The sequence below is a fragment of the Quercus suber genome, unplaced genomic scaffold (assembly GCF_002906115.3).
Source record: "Quercus suber isolate HL8 unplaced genomic scaffold, Cork oak 2.0 scaffold_1040, whole genome shotgun sequence".
NCBI classification, from domain to species: Eukaryota; Viridiplantae; Streptophyta; class Magnoliopsida; order Fagales; family Fagaceae; genus Quercus; species Quercus suber.
Window position 1 is genome coordinate 1 of NW_027070451.1, and position 22,462 is coordinate 22,462.

Genomic DNA, 22,462 nt, shown 5'->3' on the forward strand with positions numbered 1-22,462 from the left:
ATTCATCTCCACCACAATAAACCAGTACTCAGTACTCTCACTTCTATTTACACTCTCCTATATGAGTCCTATGACAGACCCAGAAAGCTCAAAACTGGCCCCCTGAGACAGAGAAAAGCATGGGACAGAGATCAGCTTCTGTCTCAACCATTTGGATTTTGCTATCTCAGTGTGTCACACACAGTCTCTGTTGGTTGTTTTTTGAGTTTTTGTGGGTGTTGTTGGGTGTCTGAAAGTTTGAGTGTGTGCTGTGAAAGGGGGGCAGTGACTGTGTGGAGGAACCCCAAGGGACAAGGTTTGGTCTCATTTTATTGGGTGAGGCATTCAAGTCTTTGACCTCCTAAGTAATCCTGCTAGAATTAAGTTTTGTGTTTAAGTAACTGATATGTTCATTTAAAAGGGTGGGCTGTCTGAACAAAGTTCGTATTAATGTTTGGTTGAACCACACTCGAGAGCCTTTATGTTTTTTGTTTTCTTTTAGCGTATCTTAGTTGGCTTTTAATTTTTGTGTTGTTATCACAGTTGTGATAGTTTGAGTGAGTGTGAATAAAACCATGGCTTATTCTATAAATTTTGTTTGGCAGTGTGTAGTTGAGTTTTGATTTAATTTAATGTTCTAAAACTTGGTTAAAGTTTTCAAGGCTGTATTAATAACCTTAAACGAAGTGTCGCTTTCATCTTGATTTTAACGACTTTAAAAATTATATGATTTTTCATGTGTCTAGAACTGTACAGTTACACCAATCATCCCACCTACATGTACTAGGTTCAGCCATGATTTAATGTTTTATAACTTGGATCCCCTACCATTTTAAAAGGATTTTTTTTTTAAAACAGACTTATAATAAGTACATAATCAAAGTACTACTACAAAAATGTCTAATTTTTATATTAGTAGCTTGGGTTTATTTTATAAATTTTGTTTGGTAGTGTGTAGTTGAGTTTTGATTTAATTTAATGTTCTAAAACTTGTTAAAGTTTTCAAGGCTGTATTAATAACCTTAAACGAAGTGTTGCTTTCATCTTGATTTTAATGACTTTAAAAATTATATGATTTTTCATGTGTCTAGAACTGTACAGAATTTTGTAGGCGTTACACCAATCATCCCACCTACATGTACTAGGTTCGGCCATGATTTAATGTTTTATAACTTGGATCCCCTACCATTTTAAAAGGGTTTTTTTAAAAAAACAAACTTATAATACATTACATAATTAGGGTACCACTATAAAATGGTCTAATTTTTATAGTAGTAGTATGGGGTTATAAGAACTGAAATTCTAATACACACAACCAATGTGGAATAAACATCCTTATATATTTTTTTTTGAGGAAACAATAATACTTATTAGAACACACAAACATGAAAGTAATATATAGAGTTTTTTAAATAGGCTTATAATACATTATATAACATGAATACCACTACAAAAAAGCCTAACATTTGTAGTAGTAACCTAAAGTTAGAAGGACTGATCATTCTTTAATTGTTTGGATTTACTATAAGGGATCTTTTTCCCTATGTCTCACTCCTTAACGGTTAAGGTGATTATTAGGCTCTTTTTCTTTTTCTTTTTTTTTTTGATAGGATTATTAGGCTCCTAGAATTAGGACATCTAATTACATAAATTTTACTTTAAAAAAAAATTTATACAAGATAAAAATTATATTCTAATATAGTTTAAGTGTATATATGTGTGAAGGTCCTTCTTGAAAACTTGAATTCTAGCATTTGCCTCCTACACCTCACAAACATTTATAATTGTGGAATGACCATTGTACCAAGAGTGCGCGGTAATATGACATAAATATTACTAATTGGTTAGTGTTTGTTCTTAAAAATTAAAAATATTTATTTGAAACTAGAGAGGTAAATCTTTATTTGCTTAGGACCAATAGACCTAGCAAATCCAGTTCAATTAGGATCGACCTAAAACCACAGCCCATGGATGACCTCAAGGTGTCCTACTACCTCAATTCTAGCCGAGCAAATGCGTTACTTGAAGTAATAGTTGAACTATCGTTACCCCTTTCTTTTTCTTTTTTTTTTTCTTTTTTGACTTTTTTCATATCCCATTATTAAAATCCGAGACAATAAAAAATGTTTTTTTAAAACCAAATGAGTCTTGAAATTGACTTAAAGATCATTATTGCCTATCGAGTTGAGAAATTTTTTTTTACAACAAATTATAGATGGTAAGTTATTATTGATTTTAATTTGAATTTTTAATTTAAATTATTTTTTGTTCTCCTGTAACAACCAATAATAACCTGTCATTTAAAATTTGTTTTGAAAATATTGTGAATATATTATGAACATAACTGAAGAGGGAAAAATAAGTTAACGGAGTCCGAGTGAAGCTGGAGGACAGGCCCATTATGTGCAAGACCTGTTGAGTACGGACTCAACTTGGATGGACCTATTTGTCACATGTCATATAGAACCCCTAGATGGGAGTACTTGCAGCACACACCACAGAATCCCAAGGTAAATAGAATCCTAGCACATGTAGGGTTCTAGAAGTCGCATGCATCAACGAGGATCTTCTCTATAATTTTTTTTTTTTTTTTTTTTTTGGTATTTTAGAAAGAAGGTATTGACAGTTTGGTATTTCACGAGCTCTCTGTGTTGTACACGGGGAATATCGTCATTGGCCAACACCCGTGTTTGGCTGCTATTCAAGATCGAGAAGAAACGATAGGGATCAGACATGCCCACAATGTGAAACAGCCTAAAGTGAAATAGCAGCAATACCTCCAATGTTTATGTCACATATTAATTACTTTGTTTTTATATATAAAAAAAGACACTGTTTAACTCACAAGTTACTTCTCAAATGCCATGTGCTTCTATAACTTTGCCATTTCATAGGTCAATTACATGTAGACTTCGTTACTTTTTTGGCCCGACAGAGGGGGCATGACTTTGAATTTTCGAGTAGAGAAGCAAGATTACAGATCTAACTTCAGACTTGTCTTTTATCATCAATATCATCTCCCGACTAAATTATGAAGAGGGTTACGTGGCATTGTCGACTTTGTTTGATTGGGACGATAAAAAATATTTGTGTATTAAGTATTAGAATAGAGCAACCTAGAAGGCAATCTAGCTGCTCTATTACACTCTCTTTTAACCCAAGCAAAGGAAAAACTACTAAAAGCTGACTGCTATCCAGTTTAATTCAATAAAGATTGAAGATTAATTATCAACAACAAAAAAAGTATAAGAATGTTAGGTAGAGATTTTGGAAAAATGATTACGGAAAAATTGAATAATAAAGAATAAATTACTATTATTTCTTTAATATTGAAAGTAGAAGAATGAAAAAGTAGTAATAATGTTGTATTTTTCTTCTCAATGTCATTTTCTATCTTCTTCTTCTTCTTTTTCTTCTTTTTTTTTTTCTTTTCAATTTGAAAGGGGTAAAAATTTTGAATTTGGTGAAAAACTTAATTCACCTTCATTTTCTTTCTATCCTTTTCCTCTCCCTTTTCTTCCCAACTACGTACTAATGTTATCTCCGTTCTGCAAGACCAAGTTTGCCATAGCCAAGTAGTCTCACCCAATCTGCCCTTGATCAAGTGCAAAAAAAAAAAACAGGAATAGCATGACTCCAAAGGCCTTTGCAATCTTATGTAAAGGGTGTTGGTTTGAACAAGAACAAAACTGAATTAAGGGGCCAAAAGAATACCAAATTGATCCCATTTTGGTTGATGAAATGTATTATAATCCTATGAAAAACATATTACATGATTATTTGGGTAGAGATCTACCCTATTTCACAACATGTTAAGTTGTCAAGTTGTGATTAGAGTAACATTACTTTCACATGGAGCCATCACTGATACTATTTTTTATTATACACCAATTACAACTTGACATTCTAGCATATTGTAGAATTAGGTGTGAATTTGAGCATGTTCCTAGAATTATAATTTTCACATTATCTGGAATTGTGTGTAGATATGATTATAATAGTGTTATGTGGAATAATTACATGCAAAGATTAGGTGAGAAGGATGTTATCTCTCTCTTACTTGATTTGCATATGAATCTACCTACATTTTTCTTCACTTGTCTTCTTTGCTTTTAGATTTTCTCTTCTTTAAAATTTATTTATGAATAAAACAAGAATTCATATTCTAGAATTAAGGGATCCTTCTCTCTCTCTCTCTCTCTCTCTCCCCATCACTTTATGAAATTCCATTAATACATTTTAGGTAGATTTCATGGAAGTCTTCAAACACTATTAGAATTGATTCAAATTCTTGAATTTGAAATTTGACCTATATTTATACATTTAAAAGTCAGTTGATTTCCAACAACAACACAAAAATCTCAAACGAACAATCAATCACAATTGGTAGCAATCCTTTTAACAATTTGGCCCATTATGGGAATGGGGCTCGTTGTGAAATGCAATTGAGCCCTCTTCCTTTCCCAAGTATCTGAATTTACAATGTTACTCAGACATTTGGGTCTATATTGTAATACTTTTTTTTTTCTTTTTTTCTTTTTTTCACTTTGTGTGTGTGTGTGTGGGGAGAAACAAACAAGCTAAAGTCCTTTTTTATCTTGCAAACCACAGCTAGGTATCATTTTGTACTGGATTCAAGAGTTCCCTTGCTTCATCAATAACTCGAAGAAATTATTAACTTTATAATAAGTACCTATCTTTACTTGTTCTCAGCTTCCTATGATTGTTTTGGCTTTAGCATCCTGTGATTGACCATGACCAAGTCAGCACATCGATCAACCATATTTATGTGGCTACAATATTTGATAAGGGCTCTACATATATGCGTGACTAAACACCAAAATAAACAGCAATAAATCGTTGTTATCGAGATAATAGGGCCAATGAAAATATAAATTATCCGCACCAAAAAAAAAAAAAAAAATCTTTTTCCAATTATCCTTGCAACAAATAAGACTGTGATGTCAATGATATGGACACCTTGGATCACAATCTTGGTGACAGTTTTTAGAGGAAATTAAAGCTTATATTTCTAGCTACAGCCTTACCTTATCTAAAATCTCTTAAATAAAAATAAAAATTAGGGTAATTTTCAATAATGGAAATCCCATCCAAATTAACAATCTTTTATTATCAACTCGGTCCACACGCCCACACTTAAATTTCCTCATGTAAATTATTTGACATAAGAAGTTTGTTTTATAATAATTGATATATATATAAAAAGGTTCTTCTAAGTCCAATCCTATGATGATGTAAATTACTCTATTAAGTGACACTTATCAGCCATTCTTGACTGAGTACATAAGGTACTAAGTCAAGTAATGCATGCCTTCACAGTAGCGACTTCCAACTCGGTTAAACTGTGTCAAACTCAACATGGTTTGACAACTTTGACTCAATCATACCGTGTTGTGTCTTGTTCAATTTGTCTTCGTAAAGTTGCTCTATAGAATACAACTTTTAACATAAATGGGAAACAAAAAATTGACCAGAATCTGTATCAAATTTATTGCACATTGTACATTGAATCATTGATGCCAATTTTTGGCTTTCGTGTCCTTTGATTACTTACTTGAAGAGTTGTTAAGGACTTATAATAGTAGGTCCCAATTATTATTCTAATCATTTCCCATCATCAAAAAAAAAAAAAAAAAAATCATTTCCCATCATTTCCATATTAGTAAGAAAACCCAAATCTATAATAAGGTTTTAAAAAAGAAAGAATGTTAGATTGCAATTTACTAAAGGGTCAAAGTTCATGCGAAAGTTAAACGGACATTTTCTGTTAAGTTGTTTAAGCAAGGCAGCCTCCTAATCAAAGTCTCTAAATGGTAATTTCATTATCTTCCGCTTTGTAGTTAAAGATGCAGACAGTAATCATTACCAAAATGGCAAAGTTTTTTTTTTTTTTTTAATAAACATATAGAGAGATCTGGATTGCATAAGGAATAAGCAGAAGTATTAATACCATGTCCATCTATATATCATTAACGAACCAAAATGAGATATAGAAGGAGCTAGCTAGAGAGAGATTGACAAAGGAGTGGTGAAAACAATTTCAAATTTTACATCAAGTAAAGAAAAATGTAATAGAGGTAGGATTTGTTGGACTTTTGGACTCAAAATGGAGGATAAAGACTTAAAAAAGAAAATATTGACAATGAAGTTGATGATGGATGTGGGTCCGTGACGTCCGTCTTACTTTTTGGTTTGGCATATATATGTAGCATTGTGATTGGTTTTTTTTTTTTTTTGGGTATTTTAGAAAGAAGGTATTGACTGTTTGGTATTTCACGAGCTCTCTGTGTTGTACACGGGGAATATCGTCATTGGCCAACACCCGTGTTTGGCTGCTATTCAAGATCGAGAAGAAGCGATAGGGATCAGACATGCCCACAATGTGAAACAGCCTAAAGTGAAATAGCAGCAATACTTCCAATGTTTATGTCACAAATTAATTACTTTGTTTTTATATATGAAAGAAGACACTGTTTAACTCACAAGTTACTGATTCTCAAAAAAAAAAAAACTCACAAGTTACTTCTCAAATGCCATGTGCTTCTATAACTTTGCCATTTCATAGGTCAATGACTCAATTACATGTAGACATCATTACTTTTTTGGCCCGAACAGAGGGGGCATGACTTTGAATTTTCGAGCAGAGGAGCAAGATTACAGCTCTGACTTCAGACTTGTCTTTTATCATCAATATCATCTCCCGACTAAATTATGAAGAGGGTTACGTGGCATTGTCGACTTTGTTTGATTGGGAAGATAAAAAATATTTGTGTATTAAGTATTAGAATAGAGCAACCTATAAGGCAATCTAGCTGCTCTATTACACTCTCTTTTAACCCAAGCAAAGGAAAAACTACTAAAAGCTGTCTGCTATCCAGTTTAATTCAATAAAGATTGAAGATTAATTATCAACAACAAAAAAAGTATAAGAATGTTAGGTAGAGATTTTGGAAAAATGATTACGGAAAAATTGAATAATAAAGAATAAATTACTATTATTTCTTTAATATTGAAAGTAGAAGAATGAAAAAGTAGTAATAATGTTGTATTTTTCTTCTCAATGTCATTTTCTATCTTCTTCTTCTTCTTTTTTCTTTCTTTTCTTTTTTTTTTTTTCTTTTCAATTTGAAAGGGGTAAAAATTTTGAATTTGGTGAAAAACTCAATCCACCTTCATTTTCTTTCTATCCTTTTCCTCTCCCTTTTCTTAAAAAAAAAAAAAAAAAAAAAAAAAAAAAACAGGAATAGCATGACTCCAAAGGCCTTTACAATCTTATGTAAAGGGTGTTGGTTTGAACAAGAACAAAACTGAATTAAGGGGCCAAAAGAATACCAAATTGATCCCATTTTGGTTGATGAAATGTATTATAATCCTATGAAAAACATATTACATGATTATTTGGGTAGAGATCTACCCAATTTCACAACATGTTAAATTGTCAAGTTGTAATTAGAGTAACATTACTTTTACATGGAACCATCACTAATACTATTTTTTATTATACACCAATTACAACTTGACATTCTAGCATATTGTAGAATTAGGTGTGAATTTGAGCATGTTCCTAGAATTATAATTTTCACATTATCTGAAATTGTGTGTAGATATGATTATAAAAGTGTTATGTGTAATAATTACATGCAAAGATTAGGTGAGAAGGATGTTATCTCTCTCTTACTTGATTTGCATATGAATCTACCTACATTTTTCTTCACTTGTCTTCTTTGCTTTTAGATTTTCTCTTCTTTAAAATTTATTTATGAATAAAACAAGAATTCATATTCTAGAATTAAGGGATCCTTCTCTCTCTCTCTCTCTCTCTCTCCATCACTTTATGAAATTCCATTAATACATTTTAGGTAGATTTCATGGAAGTCTTCAAACACTATTAGAATTGATTCAAATTCTTGAATTTGAAATTTGACCTATATTTATACATTTAAAAGTCAGTTGATTTCCAACAACAACACAAAAATCTCAAACGAACAATCAATCACAATTGGTAGCAATTATTTTAACAATTTGGCCCATTATGGGAATGGGGCTCGTTGTTAAATGCAATTGAGCCCTCTTCCTTTCCCAAGTATCTGAATTTACAATGTTACTCAGACATTTGGGTCTACATTGTCATGCTTTTTTTTTTCTTTTTTTCTCTTTTTGTTTGTGTGTGGAGAAACAAACAAGCTAAAGTCCTTTTTAATCTTGCAAACCACAGCTAGGTATCATTTTGTACTGGATTCAAGAGTTCCGTTGCTTCATCAATAACTCTAAGAAATTATTAACTTTATAACAAGTATCTATCTTTACTTGTTCTCAGCTTCCTGTGATTGTTTTGGCTTTAGCATCCTGTGATTGACCATGACCAAGTCAGCACATCGATCAACCATATTTATGTGGCTACAATTTTTGATAAGGGCTCTACATATATGTGTGACTAAACACCAAAATAAACAGCAATAAATCGTTGTTATCGAGATAATAGGGTGGCCCAATAAATATAAATTATCCACACCAAAAAAAATAAAAATCGTTTTCCAATTATCCTTGCAACAAATAAGACTGTGATGTCAATGATATGGACACCTTGGATCACAATCTTGGTGACAGTTTTTAGAGGAAATTAAAGCTTATATTTCTAGCTACAGCCTTATCTTATCTAAAATCTCTTAAATAAAAATTAGGGTAATTTTCAATAATGGAAATCCCATCCAAATTAACAATCTTTTATTATCAACTGGGTCCACACGCCCACACTTAAATTTCCTCATGTAAATTATTTGACATAAGAAGTTTGTTTTATAATAATTGATATATATATAAAGGTTCTTCTAAGTCCAATCCTATGATGATGTAAATTACTCTATTAAGTGACACTTATCAGCCATTCTTGACTGAGTACATAAGGTACTAAGTCAAGTAATGCATGCCTTCACAGTAGCGACTTCCAACTCGGTTAAACTGTGTCAAACTCAACATGGTTTGACAACTTTGACTCAATCATACCGTGTTGTGTCTTGTTCAATTTGTCTTCATAAAGTTGCTCTATAGAATACAACTTTTAACATAAATGGGAAACAAAAAATTGACCAGAATCTGTATCAAATTTATTGCACCTTGTACATTGAATCATTGATGCCAATTTTTGGCTTTCGTGTCCTTTGATTACTTACTTGAAGAGTTGTTAAGGACTTATAATAGTAGGTCCCAATTATTATTCTAATCATTTCCCATCATCAAAAAAAAAAAAAATCATTTCCCATCATTTCCATATTAGTAAGAAAACCCAAATCTATAATAAGGCTTTAAAAAAGAAAGAATTTTAGATTGCAATTTACTAAAGGGTCAAAGTTCATGCGAAAGTTAAACGGACATTTTCTGTTAAGTTGTTTAAGCAAGGCAGCCTCCTAATCAAAGTCTCTAAATGGTAATTTCATTATCTTCCGCTTTGTAGTTAAAGATGCAGACAGTAATCATTACCAAAATGGCAAAGTTTTTTTTTTTTTTTTTGAGAAACAAATGGCAAAGTATTTAGCTTATCACATCACTTATGGTTTTTAACAAACATTACTTTTCTTAAGTAGTAATTTGATGAAGAGAGGTGTTAATACTTAATAGTAGTTGTCCGAGCCGTAAGCATGTTACATGTCTTGCATGTTATGCACCATTAGAATTAAAACTATTATGCTTGAGAGGCTTTTTGGCCATGGTGTGGGCTACACCATTAGAATTTCTAAAAACCCAATTTACAAAAATGTTTAGGGATTGAGAGAGTAAAAAATACATGTCAGAGCATGTATTATGCATTCTCCATTGAATTTCGAGCTCCGACTTTGAAAGAGTCTCCAAAACAACTTTAGAATTGCTCTCAATGAAAATGCAATCAAAGATATAAATTATGTCGTCATGATAAAGTGTAGTGCACATGTTATCATCTTATGCAAAACATAAATTAATAAACATATAAAACAAAAATATTGGGCCAATGGTCTTTGGGTAAAGTAGCAATGTAATTCCTTAATAAACATGTTATCATTTTCTTATTATATCATGATAACAGTGTAGTGTACATGTTATCATGTTATGCAAAACATAAATTAATAAACATCTTAAACAAAAATATTAGGCCAAAGATCTTTAGGTAAAGATATAACTCCTTATGGTGACTTATCAAAGTCTAATCAATTACTTTTGAAGATGATTGATGTTGATTCCTCTTCTTAGTGGATTTAGAAGATGCTGTAGTAGATCTGTAGATGGGTGAAGAATGAATTGAGGTTTCAGAAGATTGAATGGGTATATTGCAATAATTCCATTATGATAAGGTTTGTACAATAGTGCATAGGTAAAGTTCTAAAATTAGGCAAATAAACTAATAAAGAACAATATACTAGATGTTTTTTTTTTTTGCTTCAAAAAAAAAAATATACTAGATTTTATGGGAATTGCAATATACTTGATTTAGTTATGTATATTTTTCACAATTTTATTAATGTATATTTACTTTTAAGTTTACAACAAAAGACATGTTTAGTTATATTTTATATATTGCTGTAAAGCATACTTTGAGAAGCAAATTGAAGTGTAGAGTGTAGACAAACTTACAATGTTGGTGGTCCCTTTGTGGATAAGTGCTGTGTATTATATTCTGATATGTGTAATATTATTATATATTTTTTGATATATTATGATATCTCTATCACTTAATATTTTTATTTCTATTTATATCTAATATAAAATAAAAGTTTTTATTTTTTATTAACTTCCTCAAATAGTATTGCATAAGTTTTTTAGAGTTCACATTTTTCAAGGTCATCATTATAAGATATATATACATATATATATATATATATATATAATTTGGTCTTAGAATAACAAATAGTTTTAAAATATTTTAGTTAATTAATTGAAATTCACCATCTTTTTTAATAAAACAACCGAACACTAATCAGATTAAATAATCTCAATCTCTTCCTCTTAATGGAAATAAAATTTGAACTGTGAAATTGACTATTTCTATTTGAAGTGAAATGCAGAATATCATGCTTTTACTAAAAAATTCTAATTAAAGTAGGCTTGATATTCTTTAAACCTTTTCTTATTAAATTAGGTATGTTCTTTTCTATAAATCTCTAATTAGAATTTTATTTAGTTTATAAAAAAAAATGAATTTTTCTTTACTAATTAAATGTTTAGAATGTGTAAACATATTTTTTTAAAAATTTCTCATGCATTATATAGGTTAACTAATCTAATAATATATTTAAAATATTAGAAGCCTTTGGCATTTAGTTGGCTGTTTTTTATACTACCCCGTAAATGTTTGAAAGCTTGCAATTTTCTATAGCATCACTATTATATATAATTTTTTTGTTTTTTTGTTTTTTTTTTGTTTTGTTACATGTTAGTTTAAAACAATTAGAACTCACGATTATACTAGAATAGACCAACTCAACACTATACAAACTCTAATTAACTTAAATTACATATTTTTCTATAAATTATTTAATTGTAATTTTTATTATGTGTCATTTATAAACATTTTGGATAATTGTTGTAGTCCCTTTCATGAATTAGCCACTAGTTGTATAGTAATAATATTAATATTATAAATACTCAATTATATATATATATATATATATATATATATATATATGTGTGGATTTAAGTTACACATGATGAAGCTTTAATCAATATTATACCATTCAATATATCTTTATTGTATGCAAATTTTGATAATTCCATCGTTGAATTATATTATCTTTGTATATTCTCATTGCTTGCAAAATTTTAAAATAATTAAATATTAATAATTAGGTCATCAATCAAATATTTAAAGTGCAAGTTTTTGTCATTAATCACATAACTCATTATGTGATGGTAAAATAAATCATCAACATCGTTCATTTAAAAAATTATGTGACTAAATATGAACTTTTTTTTTTTTTCGAGACAATGAATCTTCAATTGCTATATAATGAGTTGTAAGAAGGGTTTTTTTTCCTTAAAAAAAGAAGTTGTAAGAAGATAACTTCAAACAAATTTGGAATTGTTATATATAGGTCATTTAATTATGGTACATTTTTTTTGGTATGTGTCGTACTTATCTAATTGTAACTGTTGACATAATAATAAATAATGATATTGCATTTTGTGTATATAATTTATAACAATAAAAATAAATGATTAAGCCTTCAAAATAAACAAATAATATTAAATAGAAAAATAATACATAAAAAGTGTCCATCATTAAAAAAAAAAAAAATTCTTATTTTTTATTTTTAAAAACAAATTAATAGCTAAACACACACACTTACACTCTCTCACCAAACCTAAACACATTACTTAATTTTCTTATATATATAAATTGAGTCATTTCAAAAGGAAAATTATCCTTATTTAATGGACCCCACAACATTCAAGGATTTTTTTTTTTTTTTTTGAGAAGAGCACATACCAGGATCTAAAACTACTAGAGCAGGAATCTCAGGATCTAGAGGTCCAGAGCAGAGCAAGAAGAAAATGTAAACAAAACATTGTAAAAAATTTCATCCAAAAAAAAAAACATTGTAAAATCTTACTAGGGTAAAATACAATCGACACGGCTCAGACTTCGTTAATGTCAAGTGGGTCAAAGATAATTTAAAAAATAATCAATTTAATTTCTAAATTATATGCACTTAAAAATGAAATTGTTGCATTTACTATTTAACATATGGTTCAATACCTGAATGCCAAGTCGGTTTGGTTTCCAAAAAATAATAATAATAATACCAAGTCGGTTCAAATAATAAAAAAAAAAGTAAAAATAAATAAAAATAAAAACCAAGTCGGTTAGTTCTGAACTGTCTTGTACACGCTGACTGTATTTTATGATATCCAACCCTATAAATTTTTTTTTAAAAAAAATTGTTAAATTATCAAAAATCTATGATCATCCTATACAAAACGTAGATTTTTTTTTTCAAGTGGGCCCCTTCCAATTCTCTTACGCCACGTTTCAAGTCGCTCTTGCCTCCCAAAACCCCAAAAAAAAAAAACGATGATTATTATTAATTAGGATAAAATAAACAGTTTATAAAAGGGTTTATATGCAATCATACTGTGATACTCATTATTTCATATATATTTCTCTGTTTTAAGCTCTCTCTCTCTTTCCTTATATATCCCCCCAAACTTTCCTTTTACTCCGTTTTCTCTCTCCCTCCCTCCCTCGCCGGGACCCATCTCGTCCGATCAACTCGCCGGCATTCCGGCGATCCGACTCGGATGATTCACCACTTCGATCCTTTCAACGTTAAACTCTGATTCCAACCAAATCCTAAACCATAACAAAATCAAAAAAAAAAAAAAAAAAAAACCCAACCCACGGTACAAACAAAAACAAAAGCAAAAAAAAATTGTTTTATTTCTTGCTTTCTTTTAATGTCTTGGATAAGTGCAATTTTAAAACATGTTTGAAGAAGGGACTAATAATGGTCATAGGCTCGTATGGCAAGTATTTTATCTTGGCAAACAGGTGCTTCTGGTCATTTTAGGAATATTATATCAATCACTTCGCCGTCCAGTGCTTTTATTTATATGCTAGTGGGACTGCCTTGACTGTTCTTAGAGCCAATTCTTACCTTTTTCTGCAGTCTCCACTTATTTCCCTTTTCATTTCATAATTACTTCATCCTGGAGTCAAAAGAGATGTTCTTAAATGATCCAAGCATGCCAACTTCAATTGAATTTCAATCAGTGATTAGTGGTTTACTTATATTTTTATATGGTTTAACTAGTTGATAATTTTGAGTATCTAGTGGTTTATATGTTGACTTGATATTCAATGGCTAAGTCTTGTTCATTGAGTTATTTCATGCTTTCTTACAATGTCTCGGGTAAGTGCATTTTTAAACATGTTTAAAAAGGGCACTAAAGTGACCATGTTGGGACACGTAGGGAGTTATTTGGGGAGTGTTGATTTGAAGAACAAGGTGTTAGAGTTAAGAAATTTTTTTTGGTCAGTGATAGATTATCTTGAAATGATAAACCCAAGGGGTTGCACAATTGGCTGGGGATCATGACTTATAATTCAGAGGTTGCTAGTTTGAGTCTCTTGTTGCCCTTTCCCTTGGTGTTATCAGAAAAAGAAAAAGATTTCATATTGAAATGAAAAATATGTACAAGTGTGTGCATATCTGTGTATGTGTGTGTTAGAGAGAGAGAGAGAGAGAGAGTGAGCTCCATATTATGTTTAAAAATAATATTTAAACCTGAAGGAAATCTTACCTAGTTTGAGATGATGATTGTAATTTGTCAATCAATAGGTCAACAGGTTACTTCACACAATCTAACTTTCGAGGCATGATCATTAATTCCTGTTTGCTAGAAACTTTACCAATGATATCTTTGATTCTTATATCCTGATCTCATGGTAAGGCAACGGCCAAAATGATGGTTGGAAGTAGTTTAAGGTGTTTCTACTTTTCCATTTCTCTGCAATCTTCATTCAAGTCAAGAATGGAGTATGGGGCTTTCCCCCCACCCCCCCCCCCCCTTTTTCCCCCTTAAATGTGGATTTTTTTTTTTTTTTTTGGGGTACTACAGGCCATGGTGTAACTACTGTAACACACTGCCTGTGTACATGGGGGCATTATTTTCTTTATTGTCCAATAAATNAAAAAAAAATTTCTGTTCTCAGACACTCAGATCCACAGCTCACAAAAGATTTGATTTTGAGAAATGATTCCCTGCATACCGATCCATTTTCATTCCCTGCAATCACCGCCCTTCAATTTGATCCACCACTGATTTTTTTTTTTTTAGTTTTAGTTTTAGGTTAGGGTTTCGTGTTCGTGTTTTTTCAAAGCTGAGAAGACAATGTTGAAGAAAATCATAAAAGGAAGTCACCGAAAGCCATCCAAATCCGACTCCAACGACCCGGGTTCCATATTCGGTTACGGCCAACCGGTGACCCGAAATTCCGGGTCGGTCTCAACCGCCAATGTGGTCGTTAACCATGCTTCTCGTGCGGGCCCACCGCCTCCGCCTTCACCGAACTCATCTGGGCCCGGCCCAATTTCGTCGATGGGCCTCGGCCCGCCTCCGTCCGGACACGTGGATCCTCTCCCGTTGTTCCGAGACGTGCCCGTATCGGAGCGACAGAGCTTGTTCATCCGAAAGCTTCAAATCTGTTGCTTCCAATTCGATTTCTCCGACACGCTCAAATCGGTGAGAGAGAAGGAGATCAAGAGGCAATCGCTCATGGAGCTCGTCGATTTCATACAGTCCGGTTCGGGAAAAATCACCGAAACTTGCCAAGAGGAGATGATTCGGATGGTATCGGTCAACGTTTTTCGGTGCTTGCCGCCGGCTTCCCACGAAAACACCGGTCAAGAATCCGCCGATCCCGAAGAAGAAGAGCCGTACCTCGAACCCTGTTGGCCACACTTGCAGCTCGTGTACGAGCTCTTGTTAAGATACGTCGTTTCGTCCGATACCGATACGAAAGTCGCGAAGCGATACATCGACCATTCCTTCGTGTTGAAGCTTCTGGACTTGTTCGACTCCGAAGACCCACGTGAGAGGGAGTATTTGAAAACCATTCTGCATAGGATTTACGGGAAGTTCATGGTTCATCGACCCTTTATCCGAAAAGCGATAAACAACATATTTTATCGGTTTATATATGAGACCGAGAGGCATAGTGGTATCGGCGAGCTTTTGGAGATTCTAGGGAGTATAATCAATGGGTTTGCACTGCCAATGAAGGAGGAGCACAAGTTGTTTTTGGTTCGGGCGCTTATTCCTCTGCATAAGCCGAAACCGATTTCAATGTACCATCAGCAATTGTCTTATTGTATTACTCAGTTTGTGGAGAAAGATTATAAGCTCGCCGACACGGTTATAAGGGGTTTGTTGAAGTATTGGCCTGTTACTAATTGCCAGAAGGAAGTTCTCTTTCTTGGAGAACTCGAGGAAGTGCTGGAAGCCACGCAATCCGCCGAGTTTCAGCGTTGTATGGTTCCTCTTTTCAGACAGATTGCACGGTGCCTCAATAGCTCTCATTTTCAGGTTTGTGAAATTTTGGATAGAATTTGTTGTTTATCAGAGCTAAAACCTGTGAACTATCAGTTTTTGTTTGAGACAAATGGTTGCCAATGATTGCTTTTGTTGTTTTTCACTTTTGGGAATATGTTATGTTGACTGGTTTTGTAAATTTTCCCTTTTAGTTGTTCACTTCGTTGTGCCACTTGTGTTTGCAATCTTGAAAGTTGAAACTTTGCATTTAGAATGGCCTCTTTATATGGAATTTTGGTCAAATGGGATTCATTGCATTCTCTCATCACTATTAATGGTCATTAGCTCATATAGCAAGTATTTAATCCTGGCGCAAAGGTGCTTCTGGTGTTTTTAGGAAAATTCTGCCTTTTTAAGAAAGGTATATCAATTACCTGACTGTCCAGTGCCCTTTTTAATCTACTAATGGGTTTGCCTTGACTGTTCTTAGTCATTTCTTACATTTTTCTTTTACCTTTTTCTGCAATTTCCACTTGTTGCCTTTTCATTTTAATCGCTTCATCGTGGAGTCAAAAGGGACATTTTGAAATGATCCAAGCACTGCCAACTTCAATTGAATTTCAATATGTGATTAGTGGGTTTCTTATATTTTTATATGGTCTAACTAGTTGATTGTTCTGACTATCTAGTGGTTTACATGTTGACTTGATTTCTAATGGCCAAGTTTTGTTCACTCAGTTATATCATGAACCTGTCAAAGAACCTAGTCAATCCATGTCTGAGGTCGCAAACTTGTTTGTTCATTGTTTTATTTCTTGCTTTCTTTTAATGTCTTGGATAAGTGCAATTTTAAAACATGTTTGAAGAAGGGACTAATAATGGTCATAGGCTCGTATGGCAAGTATTTTATCTTGGCAAACAGGTGCTTCTGGTCATTTTAGGAATATTATATCAATCACTTCGCCGTCCAGTGCTTTTATTTATATGCTAGTGGGACTGCCTTGACTGTTCTTAGAGCCAATTCTTACCTTTTTCTGCAGTCTCCACTTATTTCCCTTTCATTTCATAATTACTTCATCCTGGAGTCAAAAGAGATGTTCTTAAATGATCCAGCATGCCAACTTCAATTGAATTTCAATCAGTGATTAGTGGTTTACTTATATTTTTATATGGTTTAACTAGTTGATAATTTTGAGTATCTAGTGGTTTATATGTTGACTTGATATTCAATGGCTAAGTCTTGTTCATTGAGTTATTTCATGCTTTCTTACAATGTCTCGGGTAAGTGCATTTTTAAACATGTTTAAAAAGGGCACTAAAGTGACCATGTTGGGACACGTAGGGAGTTATTTGGGGAGTGTTGATTTGAAGAACAAGGTGTTAGAGTTAAGAAATTTTTTTTGGTCAGTGATAGATTATCTTGAAATGATAAACCCAAGGGGTTGCACAATTGGCTGGGGATCATGACTTATAATTCAGAGGTTGCTAGTTTGAGTCTCTTGTTGCCCTTTCCCTTGGTGTTATCAGAAAAAGAAAAAGATTTCATATTGAAATGAAAAATATGTACAAGTGTGTGCATATCTGTGTATGTGTGTGTTAGAGAGAGAGAGAGAGAGAGAGAGTGAGCTCCATATTATGTTTAAAAATAATATTTAAACCTGAAGGAAATCTTACCTAGTTTGAGAAGGGCATTATTTTCTTTATTGTCCAATAAATTTTTACTTTTATATATATATATATATATAAAGGCCATAATGTCTCTTTTTAGCACTTTGCCTATCAAAAAAACAAATAAAATATCCTCCTTTTCTTTGCATATCTGTTGTTTCTCTCTACTTCTGGAATCCTAGTGGTAGAGGAGTAGCACTCCTTTGTGAACTCACTGTCTATTACTTTACTTAAAAATTTTAAAATACAAATAAACAAAATCTTGTTTTGAATCGAGTTTTGTTTTCTTCTTGGGGTGGGGAGATACCTTTGATTGATTGGTCATGACTCATGAGCAATGCAAACTGATCTTTTAGCAGCAAATATCTATCGTAACATTGTTGTGTGGTTTCTCTCAATGCCACTATATAATGCATCACTGAGAATTATCTTTCCAATAACCTGTTTCACTTCAGATTTTTTTGTAATTTTCCCTTAATAATACAGCTGTCTTAGTGTCATGGTTTGGAGGTTAGTTCTATCTCCTTTGAACTCTAGTACACCTATCCATCATTAAGCTTAGGTAACAGGTTTTTTCCTGTTTCTCCTGAAAATTTTCTCTGTTGCATCTTGATATATTGTTTAATGGGTCTTTTCTTAGTTCGTTAACTTGTTCAAGGGAGGGTGATTAATGCATTATTGAGAAAGAGTGACTTTGGATAGAGACTATGACTTTAGATTGAGAAATAACATTATTACAAGTAGTAAAAAATTGGCGTGTTTATTAAGGAAATAACAGAGCATGATTTCAGATAGAATAGAATGATGGAAAATAATATATGTGGTCGACCTTGACTAGTTTCTTGAGGATCCATAGCTGACTCAAAAACTTTGGTACTAAGGCTTGGTTGTTGTTATTGTTGGCTCCATCAATGTCAGTGGTTTATAATAAACCCTGTGAAATTTTCTCTACAATTTGCTCAGGATCAAATAGCCCAAAAGTTACTCTTTTGTCCTCGGACAGATTTCTGTGCAACATCCTTTTCTTGAAACAATTGGTGCTCTATTAAGGTTGCATCCATAATCAGGTAGTTACAGCCACACTGCCAAATGTTGGATAGATGAAGTATAGATGTTGCCAGCTGGAAGTAGGGAAAAAGGATGGGTATAAGATTCCATAAGTTCATGCTGTCATGCCTTACCCTGCGAATGCATGTTATGCATGCTTGCTGCCTGTTTGGTTAAGCTTATTTTCATAGTTAAAGAGAATAACTTTTCTAAGCGTCACATTTTGTAAGGTATGCCAATACTTTTACCCAATAAACAAAATAAACTGATAAAAAAGAAGCTCATCCAAGCACACACTACTGCAGTTTTTTTTAGTTAAAGAACAATTATGTAGGAGAGAGCTGGAGGCAATCATCATTTGGAATTATTTAGTGGGTTTTCATGATATATGGTGAACTTTGTCCTGCATGTTTGTTCTTGATTACAAAATTTTGTGTTCATGTCATTGAGGCAGTCCTCCGAAGGAGGTTTTATTTATTTTTTTGGGAACCATTGTGTTGCTTGGAGTACATATCTTCTTGTCATAAGATTGCACTCTAATCCTTCTAATTTACCAGCCTTTTTTGGATTGGCCTTAGAAGTTGACAAGTTGTTCAGATATAGAATCACCTTTAAACATTCTTTGATTTCTTTCTCACGCTCAGTATAAAATAACCTCTTTTACTATCAATAAAAGCATAAATGTCATTTCTTTCAAGCTTTTTGCTTATGAACACTCGTATTGCAGGTTGCAGAACGAGCCCTCTTTTTGTGGAATAATGAGCACATTGTGAGCTTAATAGCCCAGAATCGGAGTGTCATACTACCAATTATATTTGAGGCATTGGAGAAGAATATTCAGAGTCACTGGAATCAGGCAGTACACGGGCTGACTGTCAATGTTCGGAAAATGTTCTTGGAAATGGATGCTGAGTTGTTTGATGAGTGCCAGAGGCAGCATGCAGAGAGAGAGGCCAGGGCCAGAGAGATGGACGAACAACGGGAACTGACATGGAAGAAACTGGCCGATGTGGCTGCACAGAGAGGGGGAGAGGATATGATTACAGTGTAACTGATAACTCAGGATTAGTTGGACCACAATGGAAAAATGATGCGGAGGATGGAAGATCATGAATCTGATCCTCTCCATTTTGGTGGGTATTCTTTTGCATATTTTTTGTTCACATTTTATTTTTTGATCTCAATCCGATCATTGAAGATATCGGAAGAAGAAGAAGAAGCAGCGATAAAAATGTAATTTAAATGTATGGAATTTGTTAGGTATATGCTGTTGTTAAGAATGATTTGTGAAATATAATTTGTATTCTTTTTTACCTTTTTTGTTCCTCTAGAAAGAGAAGTATGAATCTTTTTGTTTGTACTTTCATGAAATTATGAATAGGACTTAAATTGTCTTTCACATTAGATACATAAAATTATTCAGAATTCAGCTGGTGGGGGTTTTTCTCTGTGTTGTTTGTTGAATATATGACATTTGCAAAAGAGGATATAATTCAAGTTCACTGTTCACGGGCATGTTTATTTATTTAATTTTTTTTGTATTCATAAATTATATGAATGCGATACTTTATCTGTGAAGAACTAACTACTTGGCAATCCTCACTTCTCAGTGCTGTGTGCCCTTTTTTGAGTTATTGTTATCTAGATCTTGTGGATCGTCGAGCTTGCACGTGTTGCTATAATTTTGAGAAATTTGTAGAAATTCAAGGTGAGTTTGTAATCCATCGATTTCTATCCTTTATTTTTTTTGAGGTGGGTTGTATGGCAAATCTCAAACAGCTGGGTCAATTGCACGTGATTTTTTTTTTTTTATTAAGAATGATTTGTGAAATATAATTTGTATTCTTTTTTACCTTTTTTGTTCCTCTAGAAAGAGAAGTATGAATCTTTTTGTTTGTACTTTCATGAAATTATGAATAGGACTTAAATTGTCTTTCACATTAGATACATAAAATTATTCAAAATTCAGCTGGTGGGGGTTTTTCTCTGTGTTGTTTGTTGAATATATGACATTTGCAATAGAGGATATAATTCAAGTTCACTGTTCACGTGCATGTTTATTTATTTAATTTTTTTGGTATTCATAAATTATATGAAGACGATACTTTATCTGTGAAGAACTAACTACTTGGCAATCCTCACTTCTCAGTGCTGTGCGCCCTTTTTTGAGTTATTGTTATCTAGATCTTGTGGATCGTCGAGCTTGCACGTGTTGCTATAATTTTGAGAAATTTGTAAAAATTCAAGGTGAGTTTGTAATCCATCGATTTCTATCCTTTATTTTTTTTGAGGTGGGTTGTATGGCAAAGCTCAAACAGCGGGGTCAATTGCACGTGAATTTTTTTTTTTTTTAATCCTGGCACGGGGCTGAGTATAGACACTCAATGGGAGCACGGAATTCACTCTTCACCTGGCAAAACCCACCTTTTTTATTTATCTATATATATATATATATAATTACTATGAATTTTACAAATTATATCCTGTAACTTTACATAAAACACAATTCAGTCCTATAATTTTCACTTTTATTTGATAAAGTTTCTCTTTCTAATTTCGAGACTCCTAACTTAAGAGTGATATTGTTTTGGAAATTCAAAAACTACCAAAACTACACTATTTTGGGATGCTTAACAGCAACTTCACTAACAAAAGTGGACAGAAAGGAATAGAGGTTCTAGGATTTGAATGAACAAATCATAAGTTATAGGATTGACTTTATTTTTAACTAAGTTAGAAATGTTAACTTGTAATTTAACATTTTTATTATAAAAAAAAAAAAAAAAAAAGTGAAATGTGAGGTGAGAATTTTCTTCTTAATTTAAGGGTACATTTTATCTAAAAAATAAAAGGTACTGTGAACATGTATGCCCGTTTTCATGTTCTCTGCTTCTTGTGATCTTGTCTTTTGTTGATGAATTCTAAAATTGGCATTCACAGCTTTTTCTAGTTGGATGTTTAGTTTTTAATTGGGAACCTCTCCAACCCTTTCTTTTTGGGCATGTCTTTTGGCAAAAATTGGTATGGGTCTTATCTTATGGTTAGTTTCATAAGCATAAAAAATAAGAATATATATATATATATACAGAGAGAGAGAGAGAGAGAATTGACCAGCATAACCCAAAATATACAATCAAACAAAAAAAGAACTAGGGTGAAACTCTATAAAAAAAAATAAAAAAAGAATTAGGTTGAAAGTTGAAACTCTAATAATAAATTTAAAAAAAAAAAAAAACAATAAAAACCAAAAACAAAAAAGAACTAATAGGCGTCCAAAGTATTTCTTAATGGTTATAGCGTCAGGAGACTTGTTAAGGTCTGGCATAAGTGTTTGCAATCAATGATCAAGCTAGTTAAATCATGAGGAAAATACAAAAATATAATTGTTAACCAATGGTTGCTAATAATGAGTCAATCTCCAATACTACTGTGTTGTATCCCATGTTGCATAGCCGTTGAAAGTCCAAAATAAATAGCCCATAGTTCTACATTGATGATAATCTATGAAATTACTAGATTAAGTGCAAAATCTTTATCCATCTTCCCCACCCCACTCCCTTTTTTTTTTGGGGGGGGGGGGGGGGGTGGTAAATCTAGATAGCATTAACAAATAGAATTAATGACAATAGAATTTAGAGAATTATGCCTCTTATAATACAAACTCAGATTGTCATAAAACAAAAGCAAACATAAGTCCATAGGCGGATAAGCATACTTATTTGCTTTATGGAAACAGTGACTCATTTTC

At 32.4% G+C, this 22,462-nt stretch overlaps 1 protein-coding gene across 1 annotated transcript; it reads left to right on the forward strand.

Moving 5' to 3' along the window:
* The first annotated feature begins 14,653 nt into the window (after nucleotides 1-14,653).
* LOC136061450 (serine/threonine protein phosphatase 2A 57 kDa regulatory subunit B' beta isoform-like) lies at nucleotides 14,654-20,027 on the forward strand. The gene is made up of 2 exons (XM_065769067.1): nucleotides 14,654-16,053; nucleotides 19,442-20,027. Exons 1-2 carry the CDS (start codon nucleotides 14,860-14,862, stop codon nucleotides 19,763-19,765), a joined length of 1,518 nt encoding a protein of 505 aa, XP_065625139.1. The 5' UTR covers nucleotides 14,654-14,859; the 3' UTR covers nucleotides 19,766-20,027.
* The last annotated feature ends 2,435 nt before the right edge of the window (nucleotides 20,028-22,462 follow it).

Coding starts and splice junctions, on each gene's coding strand:
- LOC136061450 (XM_065769067.1), top strand. CDS start 14,860: ATGTTGAAGAAAATCATAAAAGGAAGTCACCGAAAGCCATCCAAATCC. Junction 16,054..19,441: donor TCAATAGCTCTCATTTTCAG/GTTTGTGAAATT, acceptor CTCGTATTGCAG/GTTGCAGAACGAGCCCTCTT.